This window comes from Amblyomma americanum, chromosome 1, assembly GCF_052857255.1.
Source record: "Amblyomma americanum isolate KBUSLIRL-KWMA chromosome 1, ASM5285725v1, whole genome shotgun sequence".
NCBI lineage: Eukaryota > Metazoa > Arthropoda > Arachnida > Ixodida > Ixodidae > Amblyomma > Amblyomma americanum.
In genome coordinates this window covers 2960576-2979857 of record NC_135497.1, presented here as the reverse complement: position 1 = coordinate 2979857, position 19282 = coordinate 2960576, and the positions used below count along the sequence as shown (strand labels likewise).

The window sequence follows — 19282 nt, the reverse complement described above, 5'->3', positions numbered from 1 at the left end:
CTGGCCGGCCATGTCAGCTACCACCTGCCAGAGCCATTCACGCGATTTTTCGCTCGCAAGGCCGGCAACCCCGACACCACAGTTTGGGAACAATGGGGCCTTTAACGCTATCCCGTGAATGTTTTAAAGTATCATGTTAAAGTAGACCGCGATACAGTCGTGTAACGCGCTCCAAAGCTCAGCAATTCACAACGGCATTATTCGGTCGAGGCATTTGGCGGCGCTGTGCCGCGGCATGTTCACTTTACGAATAGCGGCAACGTGTTGCCATATACGGTTCTATGGTTTTAATGGGGTTTTAACGTCCCAAAGGGACTCAGACTAAGAGGGACGCCGCAGTGAAGGGCTCCAGGCCACCTGGGGTTCCTTAACGTGCACTGACATCGCACAGTGCACGGGCCTATAGAATTTCGCCTCCATCGAAATTCGACCACCGCATCGAACCCTCTTCTTTCGGGTCACCAGACAGGCGCCATAACCACTGGACCACCGCGGCGGCTCCTCGTGCTGCTTCTGTCGCCCGTCCGGTCATCCTGTGGAGCATGTGTCTTGTTCACTTTGGCGTGAACGTGCAGATAGGATCCGCGCCCGCACTCATGATGGGCCTTAGCCCTCATGTGACCCCGCGTTCCTTATCCCATCACATTTTGCTTCTCCAAGTCAGTTTAGGTCCCACCGTTGCGCGACTTCCCCGATGGTTAAATTTATTCAGGACAACAATAACACAATAACGGCTGTGGGCGACCCATACATTTCCACCAATAATGAATTTGTAGGATTTCCCTTTACTTTTCACAAATTCTGCGCACCTCAAGACCCTAGGTGTGCCATATTGCTCCATAATCCTACTTTTGATATCTTTCCAACTTTTATTTCTCCTGAAGTTGCTATCTTATGCTCTACACTGACTGATAATTTTCTTTTTATAGCAGTATATACACCGCCTCGTGCAGATATTTAAGCGACTCTTGCTTTGCTTACCACTTGTGTACAGACTTCACCCACTGATAAAATAATCATTTGCGCAGATTTTAATGGAAAAAACGTTTTATGGGGAGGAAATATCGCTGAAACTAGAGGAACTCATGTTGAAGCTTTTGCGGCCTCTAATGCCCCGGTCGTTCTTAATAATCCCGGCTCTTTACCAACCTACGAAACTCCGTATGCTTCAAGTTGTATTGACCTTAGCTTCGCGTCTCCTATATAATCTACTTACACACGGCTATTCTTGGAAAGTCAGTGCTGATGCATCACTTTCAGAGCACATTTTTATTACATATTCGCTCTCTTCCCAACTTTCGTCCCCCTCTAGGGTGGCGACAGTACTGCTTTAGTTTTCTTGGTTTTCTCTTTGCCTCTGCGGTCAGTTTGCTGTATAAATGGTGGACGCTGTCTATGCTGGCTCGCGGCTCGCATCGTCTGCGCAGGGCGCGGCTGCTTATAGCCGCGGGTCGTTATTGATGTTCACTGCTTGGATTTCGTCTGCGTGTAGCAAATTTCGCGTGCGCCTTGGGTACGAGACAGCAGGATGCTCGGGGCTGAGCTTTTGGGCGTAGATCTTGGCCGAAACTGAAAACCCTTTTCCGTTGTTCCACACGGTAAAGTCGAAAAAACACGAAGTGCAGCTCGCATCCTCGTAGCTTGGCTGACAAATTATTCACGTGGGCATTATGCGGTTGGGCAAAGTAGTTTTCAGGGCTACTTCGTGAGCACTGTGCAGGCCGCATCTCTGTTGACCGTTAATGCTGGCCTTCCCTGCCTTACTGGCGATGCGAAGCGCCATAACTCTTATACTTCGCTTAGAACCCCTCTAAAACTGCGGCTCAAGTCGCAGGAACAGCACTCACCTTGCAGAGCCGACTCCAGCAGAAAGGCACCGTATTAAGCAGATTTTTCGCTTGGCTTCTTTTAACAGTTCTTCTAAGGAATAGAAGATTGACTGAGTGACACTGTCCCAAGTAATTTAAACGCATATTGAAATTCGCAGCCTCTGCCTGGGTGCACACTCCCCTTTGCTTGGTAACATCACGTCTTTAAATACGAAATCTGAGGCTTAGAAGCCACCAATACCGCCTTCTAGAAGGCTAAAGAAACTTACTTGCACCAGCATGCACGCAGATACGGTGAAAGAAGCCCGAACAGCAAGCTTTTAAGCTTCCATGACGAAACACGGCATTCCCTTACTATATCAGATCCTTGCAAGTTTGCCGAGCTAGGAAGTCACGACCGTAGGCGGGCATCCTCACCCTCACCTCATGAGGTGAGGCGCACACGGAAGGGGGCGAGCCTTCTCCGTCGCCGCGCCTGCGCTGTAAACAAAACAGAGGAAGCGCGCACAAACAGCCACAGCAAGGCTTGGATGGCGGAGGAAAAACGCAAGAAACGTCAAAGAAGCGGGAACGAAAGTCATAAAACAGTCGGCACACTTGGTCAACGAAGGGTTACGCAGTCGGGAATAACCGAGCCAGCGGACTGCGCCACACTGAGGGAAGAAGTGCGCGTTGATGAGAAAACGTGTGCCGACGCGCGGCAATCATTCAACGGTGTGGTAATAAATTCGGTCATGTCTGCTCGAACCAGTGCGCTTAAGGCGAAAGTGGATCATGGGATGGCTGTCTCGGGTTCGAACCATCGCGGCGCGGATGGAGCGTCTCACCTTGTGATCACGGTCGCGCCTCGGCGTCGCCGCCGCTGGTTATGCAATATCTGGCAATACTCCTCGCCATTCGGTCTCTTGAATGGGAGCTGTGTGTGCTAAGACTGCAAAACTCGTATCAGTGTTATTGGAAGCAGCTTTTGTTGGAAGAAATTCGCTGCAACAAATGGTGAGGTTAGACGGTGCAATGATGCTGTCCTTCATTGATGATGGTCCCGCTTGTCTGCTGACCCAGCGACACGTTGCGACGAGCGGAGAGGGCAACACTTTCTTCAACTGTACCCGCTTATTCGCAGTTATGTTACAAAGTGGTCGGCAGGTGTGCCCCAATAAAACCGACAAATTCAAACTATCAAGCAGGCCGGAGTCCATACCAAGCGGGAGCTTCGACTATTCGAGAGTCAAACTCACAAACTACAAACTTAACAGTGCCAGAACCCTCCACGAGGCGACGTGTCTGCCTTCCGCTCAGTCACAGTCACGACCGGATCGGACCGTCTCGTTCGGTCCCGAGCTCTCTCTCGGGCGCGCGCATTCCGTCCAATTTCGCACTTCTAATCACTGATCTTCCCGCTCTCTGCCGAAGAAAGTAAGCATTACAAAGACAAGGCAAAATCACAGCTACTCACGAGCCGCTTCCACCAATCGGCGTTAAGAAAATAAAAAAAAAGGTTTTTGCACTGCTTCGCTTAAAGAAACATTTTTTTTTTTTTGCACTGCTAGGCTTGAGCCACGGGGCACGGCCGCTGGCGGACCCGAGGTGCCACACACGTGCTGGGATTTCTGTATCTTAACTCCGAATGGTGGTACAACAAAAACTCGTTCTTCGACCGGACGTGAAGAATTGTGCCTGTTTCAAGCATGCGGTCTCCAGTGGCCACCTCCAAGGGCTTCGACTCTAAACGCAATGACGGCGTCCTCCGAAACAGCGTGATCGCGCGACCCAAAAGGCGATAAAATGCGGCCCATTGAAACTGGGATATCTCCCACTGAAATTCACATGTTCTTCCCATTTTCAAAACTGTATTTCGAAGATATCAACTGAAACTGAAGATATTACAGACTGCCGAGTTCGAAATGGTGTGTCATTAGGAACTCACCAAAAATTTTCGGCTTCAAATCTAGTCAACGCGATGACAATTCATTATTAATATTAGATGAGGCTGATCAGCCGATGGGTCAGGCGGCGCTACCAGAGTCATTCAACAACCCTTCATCGTACCACGCCAATTTCGGTGGAGCGTGCGGCGCCTTCTCTCCCCGTATGTATTGACGCACCGTAAGTCTTGAAAACAGCCCCGGCATCAGTTACTTCCTGCTCACTAAGGTACGCGACGTAGGAAGCCATAGAAGCCGTAAAAAACATAAACAGAAACTTAGCTAAGCGAGCGCTGGGATGGAATATCTTTCATCGTGGCTAAAATATGGAATAACGTTCCGTGTAACATGAAAAAAAAAAAAACGCTGAACTTTGTGTTCTCACTAAAACGGTAATATCTCAGCAAGGAATTAAACACACCAAACTAAATACATGTTGTTGTTTGTACCATTGCTCCATACAGTGATTGTTTAATGTTTGATAATGTCTAATGTATCCAACACTAGCCATAGCGAGGATCTAAATGACTATGCAGCATTTTTTTCGATATTTGCTGTGTGAATAAACGTTCTGATTGTGAAAAAAAAAGGGCAGTGGCTTAGCTCGGCTATGCCAGGATATACGTAGCGAGAGGTACGTTTCCCTGGCTGAGCTTGTTTTTCGGAAACTCGAATGGTGTCTTCAGTCACACGACGGGCCTTCACATCCTCTTCTGTTGGTTCCCGTTGACTTACGCCTTCAATAGGCTCCATCTCGCCGGTCATGCGCCGTCTATTACGCTCGACAGTCTGACATCTCCATTTGGCAAGCTGTTCCTCTCTCTGTTGGGGCGTATACGCTGCTCTCTTCGCCTTCTTACGCTCATTCTGCTTTTGTTGAGTAGCCAAGTGCCAGGCGGCAACCTCAGGATCGGAAGAGTTAATCTTCTCTCGCTATACCGCCGTTTAGCAGCGACTGGACTCTCCTTCTCTGCATGCATGTCAAACGTTTAGTAAAACTTAGTGCTGTGCTAGTTGCTTAAACATTTCTTTGAAACAGGTCAGCACTAAAACAGACGAGCACAAGGCGAGAGAATGACGACAGCGCTCATCTGTGTGGTGTCGTCGTGCTCTCGCATTGTGTTCGTCTGTTTTAGCGCTGACCTGTTTCAAAGAAATGTCAAACGTTTTGATACAGACGCCCATTGCATCTCCGCCTTTTAATGACGGTTTTGACGGCCCCGTGCCGCCAGAGTGCGCCAGCGAGCCTCAAACCGGATGCTCCTCTAGAAAACTTCCGGTCTCTCGGTCTCTCCGTATTTTGGATGCTTCCGTGCGTGCTGTGTTCGCTCTTCGCTACGCGATGTTTTCTGCCAAAAAATTATCTCCCGTGAAGCGGACACGACGTGGAAGCTTCTGTGCTGTGCCAGGCTGCAGTCTACGGTCCGGAACAAATCTTCTTTCCGAAATACGAACGTACATGTTCCCTGTAGAAGACGAACGAAGAAAAGCCTGGATCGCTGCGGTTAGACGGGACAAATGGCAGCCTACAAAAAGCTCGCAGATTTGTTCGGCGCACTTCGTTCAAGGCAAGTATCTTTTTGTAGCTATGACGCTGTTGTAAAATGCAATGCTACAACTGTAAAATTTTCGCTGCTTCAGCGAGCCTGTAACTATTGGCAAGTGTGTGTGGCCTTCGAGTGACTTATTGCTGCGCATGCAACAGCCACGCCAATGCAGCAGAAATGAAATCTGCCGGAGCGTGTGATTAGGTTTGGTTTGCAGGGTTTAACGTCCCAAAGCGACTGAGGCTATGAGAGACGTTGTAGTTGTGGTCTCCGGGAATTTCTACCAGCTTGTGATTAGCTTCCGCCTACACGCGTACGCGACCGCCCGGAAAAGCATGCAGCACTTGCCGGTTAATTGAAGGCAGCGTATCATACGTCACTTCTGTGCTAACGCCGCGCGAAGCTTTATTTTTTTTTGCGATTTAGTTTCCACTCCAAGGGGGGTACCTCGTGAAGGATTACGAATGGTGCGACAAGCTTCCTGCAAGTTTTAGCTGTAGCCCAATGGAACCTCGAGCGGAGCCTACGTTGTGCGCAGTTTGTTTTTCAGAACAAGGACCGCTGTGTATGGACTAGCAGACCGAGACTGTACCAGTGCCCCTTGTCCGCGTTTTTGTGTTTAGAGTGCACATGATGATTGGGTATGTTCCATCTAATGTCAGTTTTTTTTTAGGCAAGCCTTCGTCTTACCCGAACCATCAGGACTACATTCCGACGGTGTTTCCGTACCGAGTGCAAAGAAATGCGCAGCAGAAGCTGGCAAGATACGAGCGTGCTCAAAAGAAGCAGGATTTAAAGGCAGAAGTATCTGCAGCAGCTGATCCTGGCCTCTCCATTGGTTCAAGTGAAGCTGTCACGGATGAGGACACTGCTCACAGAACGTGCGACATCGATACCAAGACAGTACTCTCCATGCAGGACATTGCATATCTCATCGATGAAAACAGGTCTCTAAAGGACCGGGTAGCCTGTTCAGAGCTGGAAGTTGCAAAAGCCAAACAAAAAATTTTCCAACTGGAAAGCCACGGACAACCAATCATTTCGAATATGACAAGGGATACAATCATGCAGTCGGATGAGAATGTGAAATTTCATACAGGCCTTGTTTCAATAGAGATGTTGAAAGCACTGCTTAAGCTGGCGCTGTCCGTCTGGACGCCAACCCACAGGACTTCACTTGACGCCGAACAGCAGCTCATTCTTGTGCTGATGCGTGTACGGCTCGGTCTTGGGACTAATGACCTGGCTTCTCGATTTTCGAATTTCTGTCAGCAGTGTAAGTGTCATTTTTCACTCATGGATCGACGTGCTGGCAGCAAACATGCAGAAATTTGTCATTTGGCCATCTCGACGTGCACTCGAATCACACCTGCCTAAAGCGTTCAAAGACAAAATATTTGATCACCTGAGAGGGATAATTGACTGCACCGAGGTGTTTGTTTATTCAGAGGCCCACAAACATGGATGCCAGAAGCAAGACTTGTTCGAACTGTAAGCACCACAACACTGTGACAGTGCTTGTCGCTATCACACCTTAAGGAGCCATATGTTTTGTTTCGAAAGCATGGGGAGGTAGAGTTTCTGACAAAGAGTTGACCTTGAAAAGTGGACTAAATAACAAGCTCGAAGAAGGAGACTAGTTTTTAGTAGACAGGGGGTTCCGATGTGAAGAAATTTTGGTTTGAATAACGCGCTACACACTAACAAAACGACACCGGAGCGAAGGACACAGGACAAGTGCGCACTAACAACTAAAATTTTTTCTGGTACGAGGGTACATAAATACATTCCACGAACATGCTGAAACAATCAATTCATTGCCAACGGCTGTGTCGCACGCTCCTTCGTTTTTTGATTAGATGCACCTCCTCACTTGATAACAACACCGAAGGTGCGCTTACGCACTCTTCTCCGGCCTCCAATATCTCAAAGGCTTCTTTTATTTCCCTTTCTTTCTTTTCCTTTGCCCGACCTAAAATTGCTGTCTGATCAAAGTACGGTGAACATTTGTGATTTGCGCAATGGGGGGCGAGATTTCCAGGATTCGTTATTCTTCCTAAGTTATTACTGTGCTCTTTCAACCTGGTGTTCAGACATCACCCTGATTGACCTATGTAGCTCATGCCACATGACAGGGGAATTTTGTGCACTATACCGGTGGCACATTCCACGAACTTTTCTTGGTGTGCGATACCACAAGTGTTAGCCGATTTTTTCTTCGACTTATTCATTTCGTGACAAAGGCTCACTAATTTTCTGGGCGCGGTAAACACCAGAAACAGAAATGTTTGCTGCATGTGGTGCCGCAATTCGGATGCCTTTGTGGGATGATATTCTGTCGGAGGACGAATCCCAACATAAAACGCAACAACTGTTTATTAGCGACGGCAGCGGACGAGCATGCCACGCTACGCTCGTCCGGGTAGCGGAAGGAAAACAGCCGCTCTTCAAAGCCGGGCAGCTTTTTTTGTAGCCGCCGTTGGTGACGCGTGCCTCGGGTGACGCAGCGGTGGCGCTGTGCTTTATCGGTAACGCAGTCCAGCGCGTGGCCGTGTTACGCTGGGCCGGATGATGACAAGGTGGAGGCTGCGCGGAAATACGCGCAGAGTGTGTCGCCACACCTTCCCTGACTAAGCGAAGGACACAGCTACCAGGGGCTGAAGTTACTGCATCCAGAAAGACTTCCAGTGTACGAATACATGTGGAACGGGCCTTACAGCGGCTGAAAGTCTTCATGGTCTTCCAGACAGTACTTCCAGTGAGCTTTGTGAAGAGAGCTGGAGATAGTGATCAAGCAACCATTGACAAAATCCTCATTGCGCGTAGTGCACTCATCAACCTCCAAACTCCTATAGATAAGAGCCAGCATGAGTAACTGCGTGCTAGAAAGATGGCTCGTTTTTGCATGCATAAGCATTGCACAGTTGAATGCGAAGTGATACCATTCGTTGTATGGAATGAGACCATGCTGGCGTAAACAAAAATTTATTAGCATATGCCTTTGGTTCGATATGTACTGTGCTTTTTTCAATGCCTGCAAAAATGCAATTTTTGTTTGCCTATTTTAATGCTTGTAAAGGTACACAAGAAATTGGTACACATGGGTCGTCAGATGATATCTGTCTACAACAGATAAGTCATTCATAATGAATTCAGTTTGAGCAGCCATACAATAACTTACATCAAAAGTCATTGTTGGTACTGATGCTCCATTTAATTTTATTACAACACTAAAGCAGGCTCTCTCAATAGCCACAATGACAGCTATTAAAAAATGTCTACTATAAAGTATTTCCTCCTTGCTTCGCATGACCTATGCTGACCAATGTCGTCACAGGTGTTTGGTGGTTCAAACCACAGCAGCACAAGAGAAAAAAATAAATGAGGTTCTGTAGAAGGATAGTACACAGTGATCCGTGTCTTACGAATTGTAACAAAAGACAGATGCAACCAAGCAAATAAGTAGTTTTGTATGTAGCAGAGTTTTTTTATACCTAATTATTAGTTTGTAAATCTAATATCATTATTTCCTATCATTAACAATAAAATTTTTTGCTTTCCATTTTGTCAGATTGTCTGTCTATGACTGGATGTGCACTTCAACTCAGTTGCTAGCAGATTGAGTGTTTATTTGGCATTTTATGCAAACCCAGGATGCAGGAGTGCGCTTCAGTTTTGCACATTTGAGGTGAAAAGTGTCGTTGCACTGTGAGCGGTCCACAACGCCGTCAGATTTGGCACCTCGGCAGATACATGTCGTCATGGCATGTTGCATTTGTTTCAGGATGTTCATGTTTTCGAGCTCAAGAAAATGCATTAGAAAAAAGCTTTATGCTTTTGATTTCACAAGAGACCGGAAGCTCTCATCAAAAGAAATAACTTCAACAGTTAGAGCACAACCTGTAAATACCACAAAGTACGCTCGAGAGAGCTGAGTTACTGTCATTTGGGCCTGCACTTGATTGAAGTAGGCATGCTACTTCCTTAGCTGCATACTTTCGTTTAAATATGGCAACTGCTTTAAAGCAGATTTCAGTGGTTGTCCTTTCACAGAGGCAGGACACTTCACCTCCAGTACAGCTTTTCCACAGCATGTACAAGATACAATGCCGTCAGGAGATGCAGCTAGATATGGCTGTTTCCCAATGATGCACAAACCACACTCGTGGATCTGAAAGTCTTGATGTGCTGCTGACTCGTGAGCCAAGAATGCTTGTTTAGCTTTTGGCTCCATTTTACAGCCCCAGCGAAGGTTAAAAGTATGAGGTGGTTTTATGTACCCCATAATCTCGGCTACGAGTCCATCTGCGCCACTCCTGCATGACACCGCACGATGCATTAATGATGCTGTTATTCGTCCCTTTCGTTCTGACGCCCACGTCAATGATTTTGACTGCCCCCGTGTTGCTTTTTCGATATCATTGCAGCATGCATCTGCTAGCTGTACTTTTGTAGCTGCTTGTATATCCATGCCTTCATACATAGACTGAAGTGGAAACTGTGGCACTTGTTCACTCGAGGGGGACTCGTTGATCTGCTCTTCTTGGACAGCTGCTTCTGGTGAAGAATCTGTGTCTTCGATGCCTGTTACTGATGATGGCAGCAGGGTGTTAGGTGCGAATGCCTGTTGACATGGAAGTAAAATAAATGCTAAAGCATATTCATGGCACGCAGCGTAAACTGGGTAACACAGTAATACAAACATCATTTAGCATTTATTTATAATAGTACCTGAAAAAAATAACAGAAGGCGTGCATAAATGCATTCTCCTTGTATTACAACAAGTGTCAAAGTGAACACACAAGCCCTATTTGCGTGTACCTTTGTCAAGGTACAACTCATAGGTAAATGTGTGCAAGCTGCCTGCATGTGCTTCAGTAAGATTTTTTTTACCTTGGCTTGCTGCAAGAAGCTTGAACTCGTTGATCGGTCCAGGTTGGTGCACTATTTTCGGCTCTGGGGACAGGTTGGGGCACTGGCTGACCTGTCTTCGGCTGGAAAGATATCATGTCGCTGACTGGTGCCGCCAGCATCAAATTTTGACAACTCAGTTTACGATGAGGACTTACATGGTATGACAGGATGACAAAAGAAAAAAAATAAACTGTTCGGGCTTACTGTGCTTTTCCTTGATACCTCGATCCACTTGCACGCAACATCAGTTGGCGATGGATTGTGTAGTCCATATTGCACATTTGCTTCCACACTGAATAGCAGTGTGGAAGCAAATGTGAGTGCAGCATTCTCCTAGTCTGAAATTTTCAAGAGTGCAGTCACAACAATTTAATTGTACTGAAACATCCCTCGATAGTTGAAAACTATGTTTATGTACACCAACACTCATTGCTCACATTTACACCGTAAACACAAAGTTTCAAGCGGTGTGGTGTAACAGCACTACTGTTCTAGTCCATAATTCAAGTAGCCATTGCAAAGATTGTCGAGAGTGCTGTACTACATTAAAAATGGACAAGTATTAACGCACCTGCTCTGCTAATAGCCAGAATACTGGGCTTTGCATCGCTGTTATGCCTAAGCCGTTGAAAGCGAAAATCAAAGAAACAAATCTGATGCCATGGATGTGAAAGGGGATTTTTAGTTAATGTGGGAAACTAATTGATGTCACATGTTTAGTAGCTGGGAATTAGAGTCCCTCAACTCCCTTGCTTGTTATGCGCAAGCTCTGAAAGGAGCTGCCATCCGTTGTCTCTCTGTGGGGGTTATTTATTTTTCACAACACGTACGAAAGAAAACGACTGCCGGCAGCCGCGGTAATTGCCATCTGCACTTGCCACACGCGAGCTATGGCTGACGGAAAACGGACAGCAAGAGGACAGAAGGAAATAAAGGTGAGAGAGATAGGAAGAAAAGACAGGAGATCAATTCTTGGATTAGTTCGATTATTTAGCTTCGCAGCAGATCGCACGAGCGCTCTACAAAGGTTAACACATGCAAGCAGTTAACGGTTGCCTTTGCGATTATCGTTTACTCATTGCCCAGCCATGCAGGTGCAGTGAGCGCTGACCACGGTTCCGTCGTCGTTGACAACGCACCGTGGGCGATAAGTTTTGGACACAGCTTGGCTCGCTTCTACAGTTGCCACTACGACGACGATGCCTTCCCCACGCTTGCCGGACTTGAAAGACGCAAGACACTTCACTTTTACGCCGATAAATGCATTGTAAAGTTCGGTGATCTTGTAGTTTTTAAACTGCTCTCTTGTGTAAAAGCACACACCTTCCACAAGATAGACAAAAATGTCCGCGGCAGTGACTGGCGGAAGGTTTTTGGAGCCGTATGAAAACGGGAAGCGCACCACATCATCGTCCAGCGAGTCGGGCAGCTCTGCGCTTCTAAATACTAGCTTCTGGAGATACCGATCCTTCGCTTCGGTGCTGAGTGCCTTGAAGTAGTCGCTCGACATGTCGATAATTACATTCAACGCTCAGAATCAGCCCACAGCAGCGCTCAGAAACACCAACACACTGGTCTCACGTCGCACACTCCTTGAAAATGCACAGCCGGAAGCACAGATCTCTTGCTGGAAGTTGCCGGAGGGCAACCAATCAGCGTCAAGCGCTGTTTGTTTGCAAACACTGAAACGGTCTATACACAATGCTGCGCATGCGACGCACGGTTCGGGTGATAGAGCGGCATGCGGCGAGGCGGTGACGAAGAACGCAGCGCAACTGTGGGGTCTCTCTGGTTACCATGGTATCGGCGCATGTGCACAAATGCTCATCCGCGTGACGTCACGCTCGGCTCTGACGGTGGAGCGGGCGCGCGGCTCCTCTCCGGTTGCCATGGTAACGGTACATGCGCACAGCTGGCCTCTCCCATGCACCGCGAAATGCCCGACTGGTAGCCCAGTGTAGCTCTCGCTACCAAAGCCCGCGAATCAACGGAGGGAACGAGGCGGACGACGCGGAATCCCACGCACGGGGACTGCGCGAGACCGGAGGAGGAGCACTGCGTTCACACACAGCCGTGGTCGGTGGTGCACTCCCAAGCAGTCAAAATTGGCGGCTTGTGAAAGCGGAGCAGCTGACCGAGCAGTGCACGCCTTCGCCCCGCCATCCTGAATCGTTTTTTGGTCGCGTGGGCGCATAGAACTTGTTTTTTTTTTGTATTGCTAGATTACATTATCAGCTGATCTTTTCTGGACACAGGTTGAACGCGTAAGCAAGCCGAAAATGTGATTTTGGAAAACCGACGTTTTCGCTATTCTTTTTCGCATTTTAAGACCCGACACCCCCCTTAGGCACCCCCCACGTTCACCTCTTAACGCAGTTCCACAGTACCAGAGGCGCCGCAGTCTGCCCGGCTTCGCGCTCAAAAAGGGACGCAACAGCGTCGCTATGAGATGCGGTCCTGGGACGGGTGCTGTGCGCGTTTCATATAGTATATGGAACGACCTGTGATTCCGGAAATTGCAGATCTATATACGACGAGGCTTTCCTATGCATTTACATTGAATTTTCAAGGGAATAATGTGTGTCTTCAATAGTGCGAAAAATTTGATATATAAGGGTTCGATTTATCCAGGCTCCACTGTATTGAAAAGGTCGGCACATATTGCGCTGCGAAAATTTCGTATGAACCGCGGAAAGCGAATTTTCTCACTATTCCAGGGCAAAAAAATACCTTAAGTAAATAGCGCCATCTTTCTTAACTGCATCGGCCACTGCGCTTGCCTGCTGCCTTGGAGGAGCAATGCCATGTCCTCTTTTTGCGAATGCCTGAGGAGTCTTCTTCGTTGATTACATTTTCCGAGTGAAAATACGCACATTCAAAGCTGGACGGATATCAAGACCCCTCAAAGAAGGATGACTAACGAATTCGGTGGAGCGGAAAAACGCTTGATTGCTCCACTGTTGAAGCATGCGTTAACCTCATCTCGGGTTTCGTTTTTCAGGTCGGGAAGGCCTCGCTACACGTAAACATTTACTTTAGTGCCTTGAGGGGATTTTGTTATATGTTTATTACTCAGCGATATGGTCAGAAGTTGTTGGCTGGAAAAAATAACACGAGATTTAAAATAACTAGCAGTTAGCGTGAGGGAGGGTCGACGACGTGCGGGTGAGGGAGGGCCAGCAAGTTTTGCGAAAAAGTGAGGGTGAGGGAGGGCCAGGTAATTTTTCAAAATGAGGGCGAGGGTGAGGGAGGACCAGCAAGTTTTGCGAAGCGAGGATGAGGGTAAGGGAGGGCCAGATAATTTTTCAAAATGAGGGCGAGGGTGAGGGAGGGCTATCGATTCAAAAGTGAGGGTGAGGGAGGAAAAAAAAAATGAGGGCATTTGCAACGCGTCTTTAACGTGCCCGGCTAAAGTTATGGTTATAAATGCTGCTAAACAGTCTTGTTTAATTAATACCAAAGAGATGAAGGCGAAAGCTACGTTTCTATTCCTTAAATACGTTTTTGTAAGCACGCGAGCCAACGCCTGCTAGACACTCTTCAAGTTGGGAGTAGCAGACGATGTGCCCGTCCTAAAGCGACCGCAGCGCCAACCACCTAGGCGGCGGGTCCACTCTGCTGCCCGGAGCGTCAACGCAGTTTACGAGCTGTCCCCATCTAAAAACGTTGGAGAAAGCATGCATAAAAGCACGTCGACCAGCGAACACGAGGGGAGGGAGAGACAGCCAAACGCTGAGCGCCGCCGGAAGCGCGCCGGGAGGGTGTTCGTGCAGCACAATCGCGCCGGCCGAATGTATCGCAGCAGCTCCGTGCTCTCGACCTGCTGGGTCAGACTATGTGGCGGCGGCAGCTCTGCGTCCAGAAGGCGTCCGAATGCTACGCCCCTTGTCGACCAGCTCAGGGTGATTCATCCAGCATTCATGGCCACTGTCATGAAAGGTTAGTTGTAAGTCGAAGAACCTAATGGCTTTGCCATTTGGCAGTCCATAAATGAACTTTTAACCGCGACAACGGGACTTGAAAACAGATGCAGCTCTCTTTACGCCTTCCCTTGGCGAAGTCTTAGTAAGATAAAAATATCAACGTATCTAAACAGAAGGGTCAGGGTTCGGGCTAGTGGGTAATCAGCATGAGGATTCATAGCGCACAGAATACACAGGGCACAACACAAGCGCTTACTTCCACTGAATGGTCTTTATTTGGCGCTGACAGCCTTATAAAGGTCAGGTATTGCGCACGTACACACAACTAACAATGATTATCTTCTCAAGGTCATGATGTGTCAAGGAAAGAAGAAAACCAAAACAATAAAAACATTTAAAATTATAAAAAATAAAAAATAAAAAACAAAAACAATAAAAACCTACCAAACAGTGCACAAGTTTCACACTTTCGCCCTCTGCCTTGCACCTAAGAAAGCTAAGTCTTTCATTGATAAAAACACCGAAGGATCACTGATACGATTTCCCAGTCCCTCTTTTTCCATCTCTGCCGCTTCAATTATTTCCCTTGTTTTCTGATTGCTATTTTTTCCTAATACTGAACACTCCTTGAAGTTAGGAGCTTGTGTTGTGTCCTGTGTATTCTGTGCGCTATGAATCCTCATGCATATCTAAACAGACCGACCACGCGATCATCGACGAAAGATGTGCAATTGAGGTTGTCAATTTTTGCAAAGAAAATACCGCAGAGAATTGGGGCGTCGCTAAACAAATAAAAGAAAAGCTGATGAGAGCGCGTGCACACTTTAGGCATCATGAAAACAAAACTTGTCCCACTGGCTCAATCACGCGGGGATCGAGTCACGTCTCCCGATTCCCAAACACGGGATGCCATTCTCAGCAGGGTGCCGTCAACTAGTTGCATGCGCGGGCGTTAAAATGTAATCAACAGCACGCTAGTTTCGTGTGTGGCATATACGTAAGGAAAGCAGCGAGACTTCGTCACCGGTGTACACTCTCTCTCACGGCGCCAGCTGCGCCTCGGACTGGGACCAGACTATAGGTAGTTGTGTCATGACGTCACATGCGCCGAGGCATTCGGAGCGGCCTTGCACACCTCTCCATCATCATCCATTCACTGCCATTCACTCCTGGGCACCACTAGTCAGTACTATTAACATTGCACACCCCAAGCACAGGACAGAAAACAACATCTCCCCTTTCCTGCATAGCCTCTGCCTCATTGCTATACAAAGTACTCGGTTGGCGAGAAGCGGATTAGAAAAGCAGCCAGGTTTTAACTGCGATTTCTGGGCCCAAAGATGGCGGCCGCTGCGTCCTCGATGCAAACTTTATCCCGACATTTTTGTTTTTATTTTGCGCTAATTGAAGTTACGAGGTCGGCCTATCGGACGTATCGACCAGTAGGTGAATGGTAATTCAGAAAAAAAAAATGCCCACGTTTAACTCCGCTTAAACTGATGTGTGAGGTGTGAAAGCGAAGTGACGCAAATGGTGATGCACAAGCGTCACCATAGCAATGAGTTGGAGCCGCCGCTGTGGCTCAGTGGTTATGGCGCTCGGCTGCTGACCCAAAATACGCGGGTTCAATCTCGGCCGCGCTGGTCACATTTTGATGCAGGCGAAATGCCAGAGGCCCGTGTGCTGTACGATGCCAGTGCAGAATCCCAGGTGTTCGTAATTTCCGGAGCCCTTCACACGGCGTCCCTCATAACCTGAGCCGGTTTGTGATGTTAAGCCCCCTAAGCCAGCAGCAAGATGGTGCAAATCTCAAAGCTGTGACCAACTTTTCTTGGGTGGCCCTGACCAAATTTTTCGAAACGACCCGGGTCAAATTTGGAGGTCAAAATCATGTCGGGCATGATAATCTATGGTTGAACATCGATTTTGGTTCAAATCGGTCAAGGTAAAATTTAGGTTGTGGCTTGGGCAAAATTTGGAGGTCGCCATCGCGTCGGGCATGCCCAGTTATGGTTGTACATCGATTTTCGTCCAAATCTGAGTAGGTAAAATTTTGGGGGTAGTTTGGGCCAAATTTTGGCAATGGCCCATGCCAAGTTTGGAGGTTGCTATCGTGTTTGGCACGCGCAATTATGGTTGTACATTGATATTGGTTCAACTTGGCTGAGGTCAAATTTGAGGGTAGCCCGTGTAAAATTTAGAGGTCGCCATCACGTTGGGCATGCCCAATTATCGTTGCACATCGATTTTGGTCCAAATCGGCCAAGGTAAGATTTTGGGGGTGGGTTCGGACAAAGTTTGGCAATGGCCGGGCAAAATTTGGAGGTTGCCATCGTGTCGGGCACGCACAATTGTGGTTAGACATCAGTTTCAGTTCAAATGGGCCAATTTAAAATTTCAGGACAAATTTTGGCAATGGCAGTGCAAAATTTTGAGGTGGCCATCGTGTCAGGCGCGCACAATTAAGGTTGGACTTCGGTTTTAGTTCAAATGGGCCAAGGTAAAATTTCTGGGGTGGGTTGGGACAAAGCATGGCAATGGCAGGGCATAATTTGGAGGTTGCCATCAAGTCGGGCACGTTCAATTATGGTTTGACATCGATTTTGATCCAACGCGACCAAGTTGAAATATCTGGGGTGGATGGATGGATGGATGGATGGAGCGTCCCCTTTGAAACGGGGTGATGGCAGTTGCCGCCATGCTCAGTTTTTTCCCTTTTATTTGTTCAACTGTGCTGTAAGTTGTTATTAAAAAAACTCGCCTTTTTCTATAAATATGTCTCACTACCCTTATAGCCTTATGTAACCGCTCTGCTTTTTAGCCACCAATCTTCCAATCGCTTTTTGATAATTTCCAGCATAGATTTATTTACATGGCTATAATTATCTCTAAACTCTTGTGCCTCAGGATGAGTGACTGTGCGTGCATCGAAATCGGGATGAATACCATCACATTTGAGTGTGAGGTTTTTGCATTGTTTCTACAGATTTACCACACACAGCACATGTGTCATCTTCTTCATTAAATTTCTTTTTGTAGCAGTGCGTTCTAAGACACCCTGAAAGAGTAGGGCATGGCCTCTTGAGTTACCATAAAACAATTCCTTTCTGATCTGCCTTTTCCAGTATCGATATAGTTGTACATTATGCTTCTTTTCCATTGAATTTATCCCATTTTTACCTTACGCGTTTTTAACATGTTGTTTAATGCTCTTTCTTTCTCCGTCCTCATGTCTGGCACACTTAGTGGTTAGCTTCCTTGTTCTTTCCTGCCATTGGGAGTCAATGCTCTTTCTGTATAGGTATTTAAATACCGTAACTGCCCACCTGTTGTCCAATTTCCTCAGGCGTTCTTCATATAGAATTTTACTCTGAGCTTCCCGGGCTTCGAACTATGCCTAGCCCATATTCCACTGTACTGCCTCGTTTGTGTTTTTCCCGTGGGCACCTTGTTCTAATCTTCCAACAGCTCTCTGATTTACTTCTAATATCGACTGAGCTTCTGGCCTTAAGCACAGAACCGCATTCTCTAAAGTAAGCCCCGGCACAGTTAATCCTTTCCAAATACATCTCAGTAGCTCATATTTTTTCTACCCCCATAATGCTCTATGTTCATTATCCCTGCATCTCTTCGCCCTTTCGCTATAAGAGACTGTTCATGCTTTTCCGTGTACATCTGCCCGTCGTATACCCATACCCCGAGATATTTGTATTAGGCTACTCGGGGTATTCCATGGCCTTGTATTGCAAGCACCTCATTAGTTGTACAGTTCAAAATCATCGCACCTGACTTAGTTGCGCTAAAGGTGGGCTCGATAGCTGTGCATCAGCGCAGGTTACTAATCCGATACTTTGCACAATGCAGGTGTTTGCCTTCGCTGTGCAACTGCTTTTCACCGCTCTACCATCTGCCTCCTGTTCATCAGTTTTGACCGCCGCCCCGAAGTTCCTTGAAAAAGGCGTTTTTCATCCGCCTGCCCCATCACCGTTGCTGCCCCATCGCCTACCCTCATCGCCGCCAGAGGACGTCATCTTGGACCATCAGTGGCCAGTCCCATCATCAAGAACATCATCTGATAATTCTATCAGCCATATAAAGCCCCTGCTGTCATCGCCGCCGCTCTGTGGGCTCGGTAGCTGTGCATCAGCGCAGGCTACTAATCCGATACTTTTCACAATGCAGGTTAGTAATAAGTTTTCCCTATTTGCTAAAAAAAACCAGTAACTAATTTTTAATGCAGCTGCCGAGCCCTCAGTGCTGCTGTAGTATTGCTGCCGGGTGTTCACGTGTTCTTCGTCTTCTCGTTTTCTTTTACTATTGTAAGGCGATGTTGACACTAACCTAGGCCCCGACCGTTACGACAGCATACTTTCCGAGCTCCAGAAACTAACTACCGGACAAGCTACAATAATTTAAGATCTGCAGGACATTAAACACCAACTGAAAACTACCGAAACAACCATGACTGACTTAAACAAGCGCATGGACACTCTAGAATCACACTGCGCCACACTTTCTACTCTGCATACTGAAATGGACGCCCTGAAAACGTTAAACACTGAACTTACCTGCAAGGTCGATAAAGTGGAAGCACGTATGGACGATGCAGAAAATCGGTCTCGACGTAACAATCTCATTTTTTACAATATTCCTGACACTAACCCCACTGAAACGTATGCAGACTCGGAAGAAACAATCATTCGCCATTGCTCCACTCAACTAGGTCTTGCCATCAAACCCAATCTAATCGAGCGTGCTCACCGCCTCGGGCGCCGCTCTACTGATCGCACCAGGCCAATCATCGTTAAATTCACGTCATCGAAAACCAAATAAAGCATCCTTTCCTTAGGCAATAAGCCGAAAGGCACCAACTACAGTATTGGCGAAGACTTATCCCTTCCCGTCCGTAACGCCCGCAAACATCTTGTAACCTTTGCCAAATCGGTATCCGATGAGTTCTCTTTGCGCTTCAAAGCGTTACATATTGGTCCTAAACGCTACATATCCGATGAATCATCACAAACAGTCAAAGAGATAAAATAGCAACCATCTCAGCCCCTGTCGACAGATCGTTCTAGGCATGTACGTACACCAAGAAGCCCTTTCATTGTCAGCAATCTTTACTAACGTGCGAAGTTTCATT

At 47.3% G+C, this 19282-nt stretch overlaps 1 protein-coding gene across 1 annotated transcript in view; it reads left to right on the top strand.

The window, feature by feature from the left end:
• The window catches only part of LOC144130128 (uncharacterized), a 50781-nt gene extending 32663 nt beyond the window's left edge, over window positions 1-18118 (top strand). The window contains exon 2 of the mRNA XM_077664149.1: window positions 18004-18118. Coding sequence (XP_077520275.1) covers window positions 18004-18070 — 67 coding nt within the window. The 3' untranslated portion in view covers window positions 18071-18118. The remainder of the gene's footprint in view (window positions 1-18003) is intronic.
• The last annotated feature ends 1164 nt before the right edge of the window (window positions 18119-19282 follow it).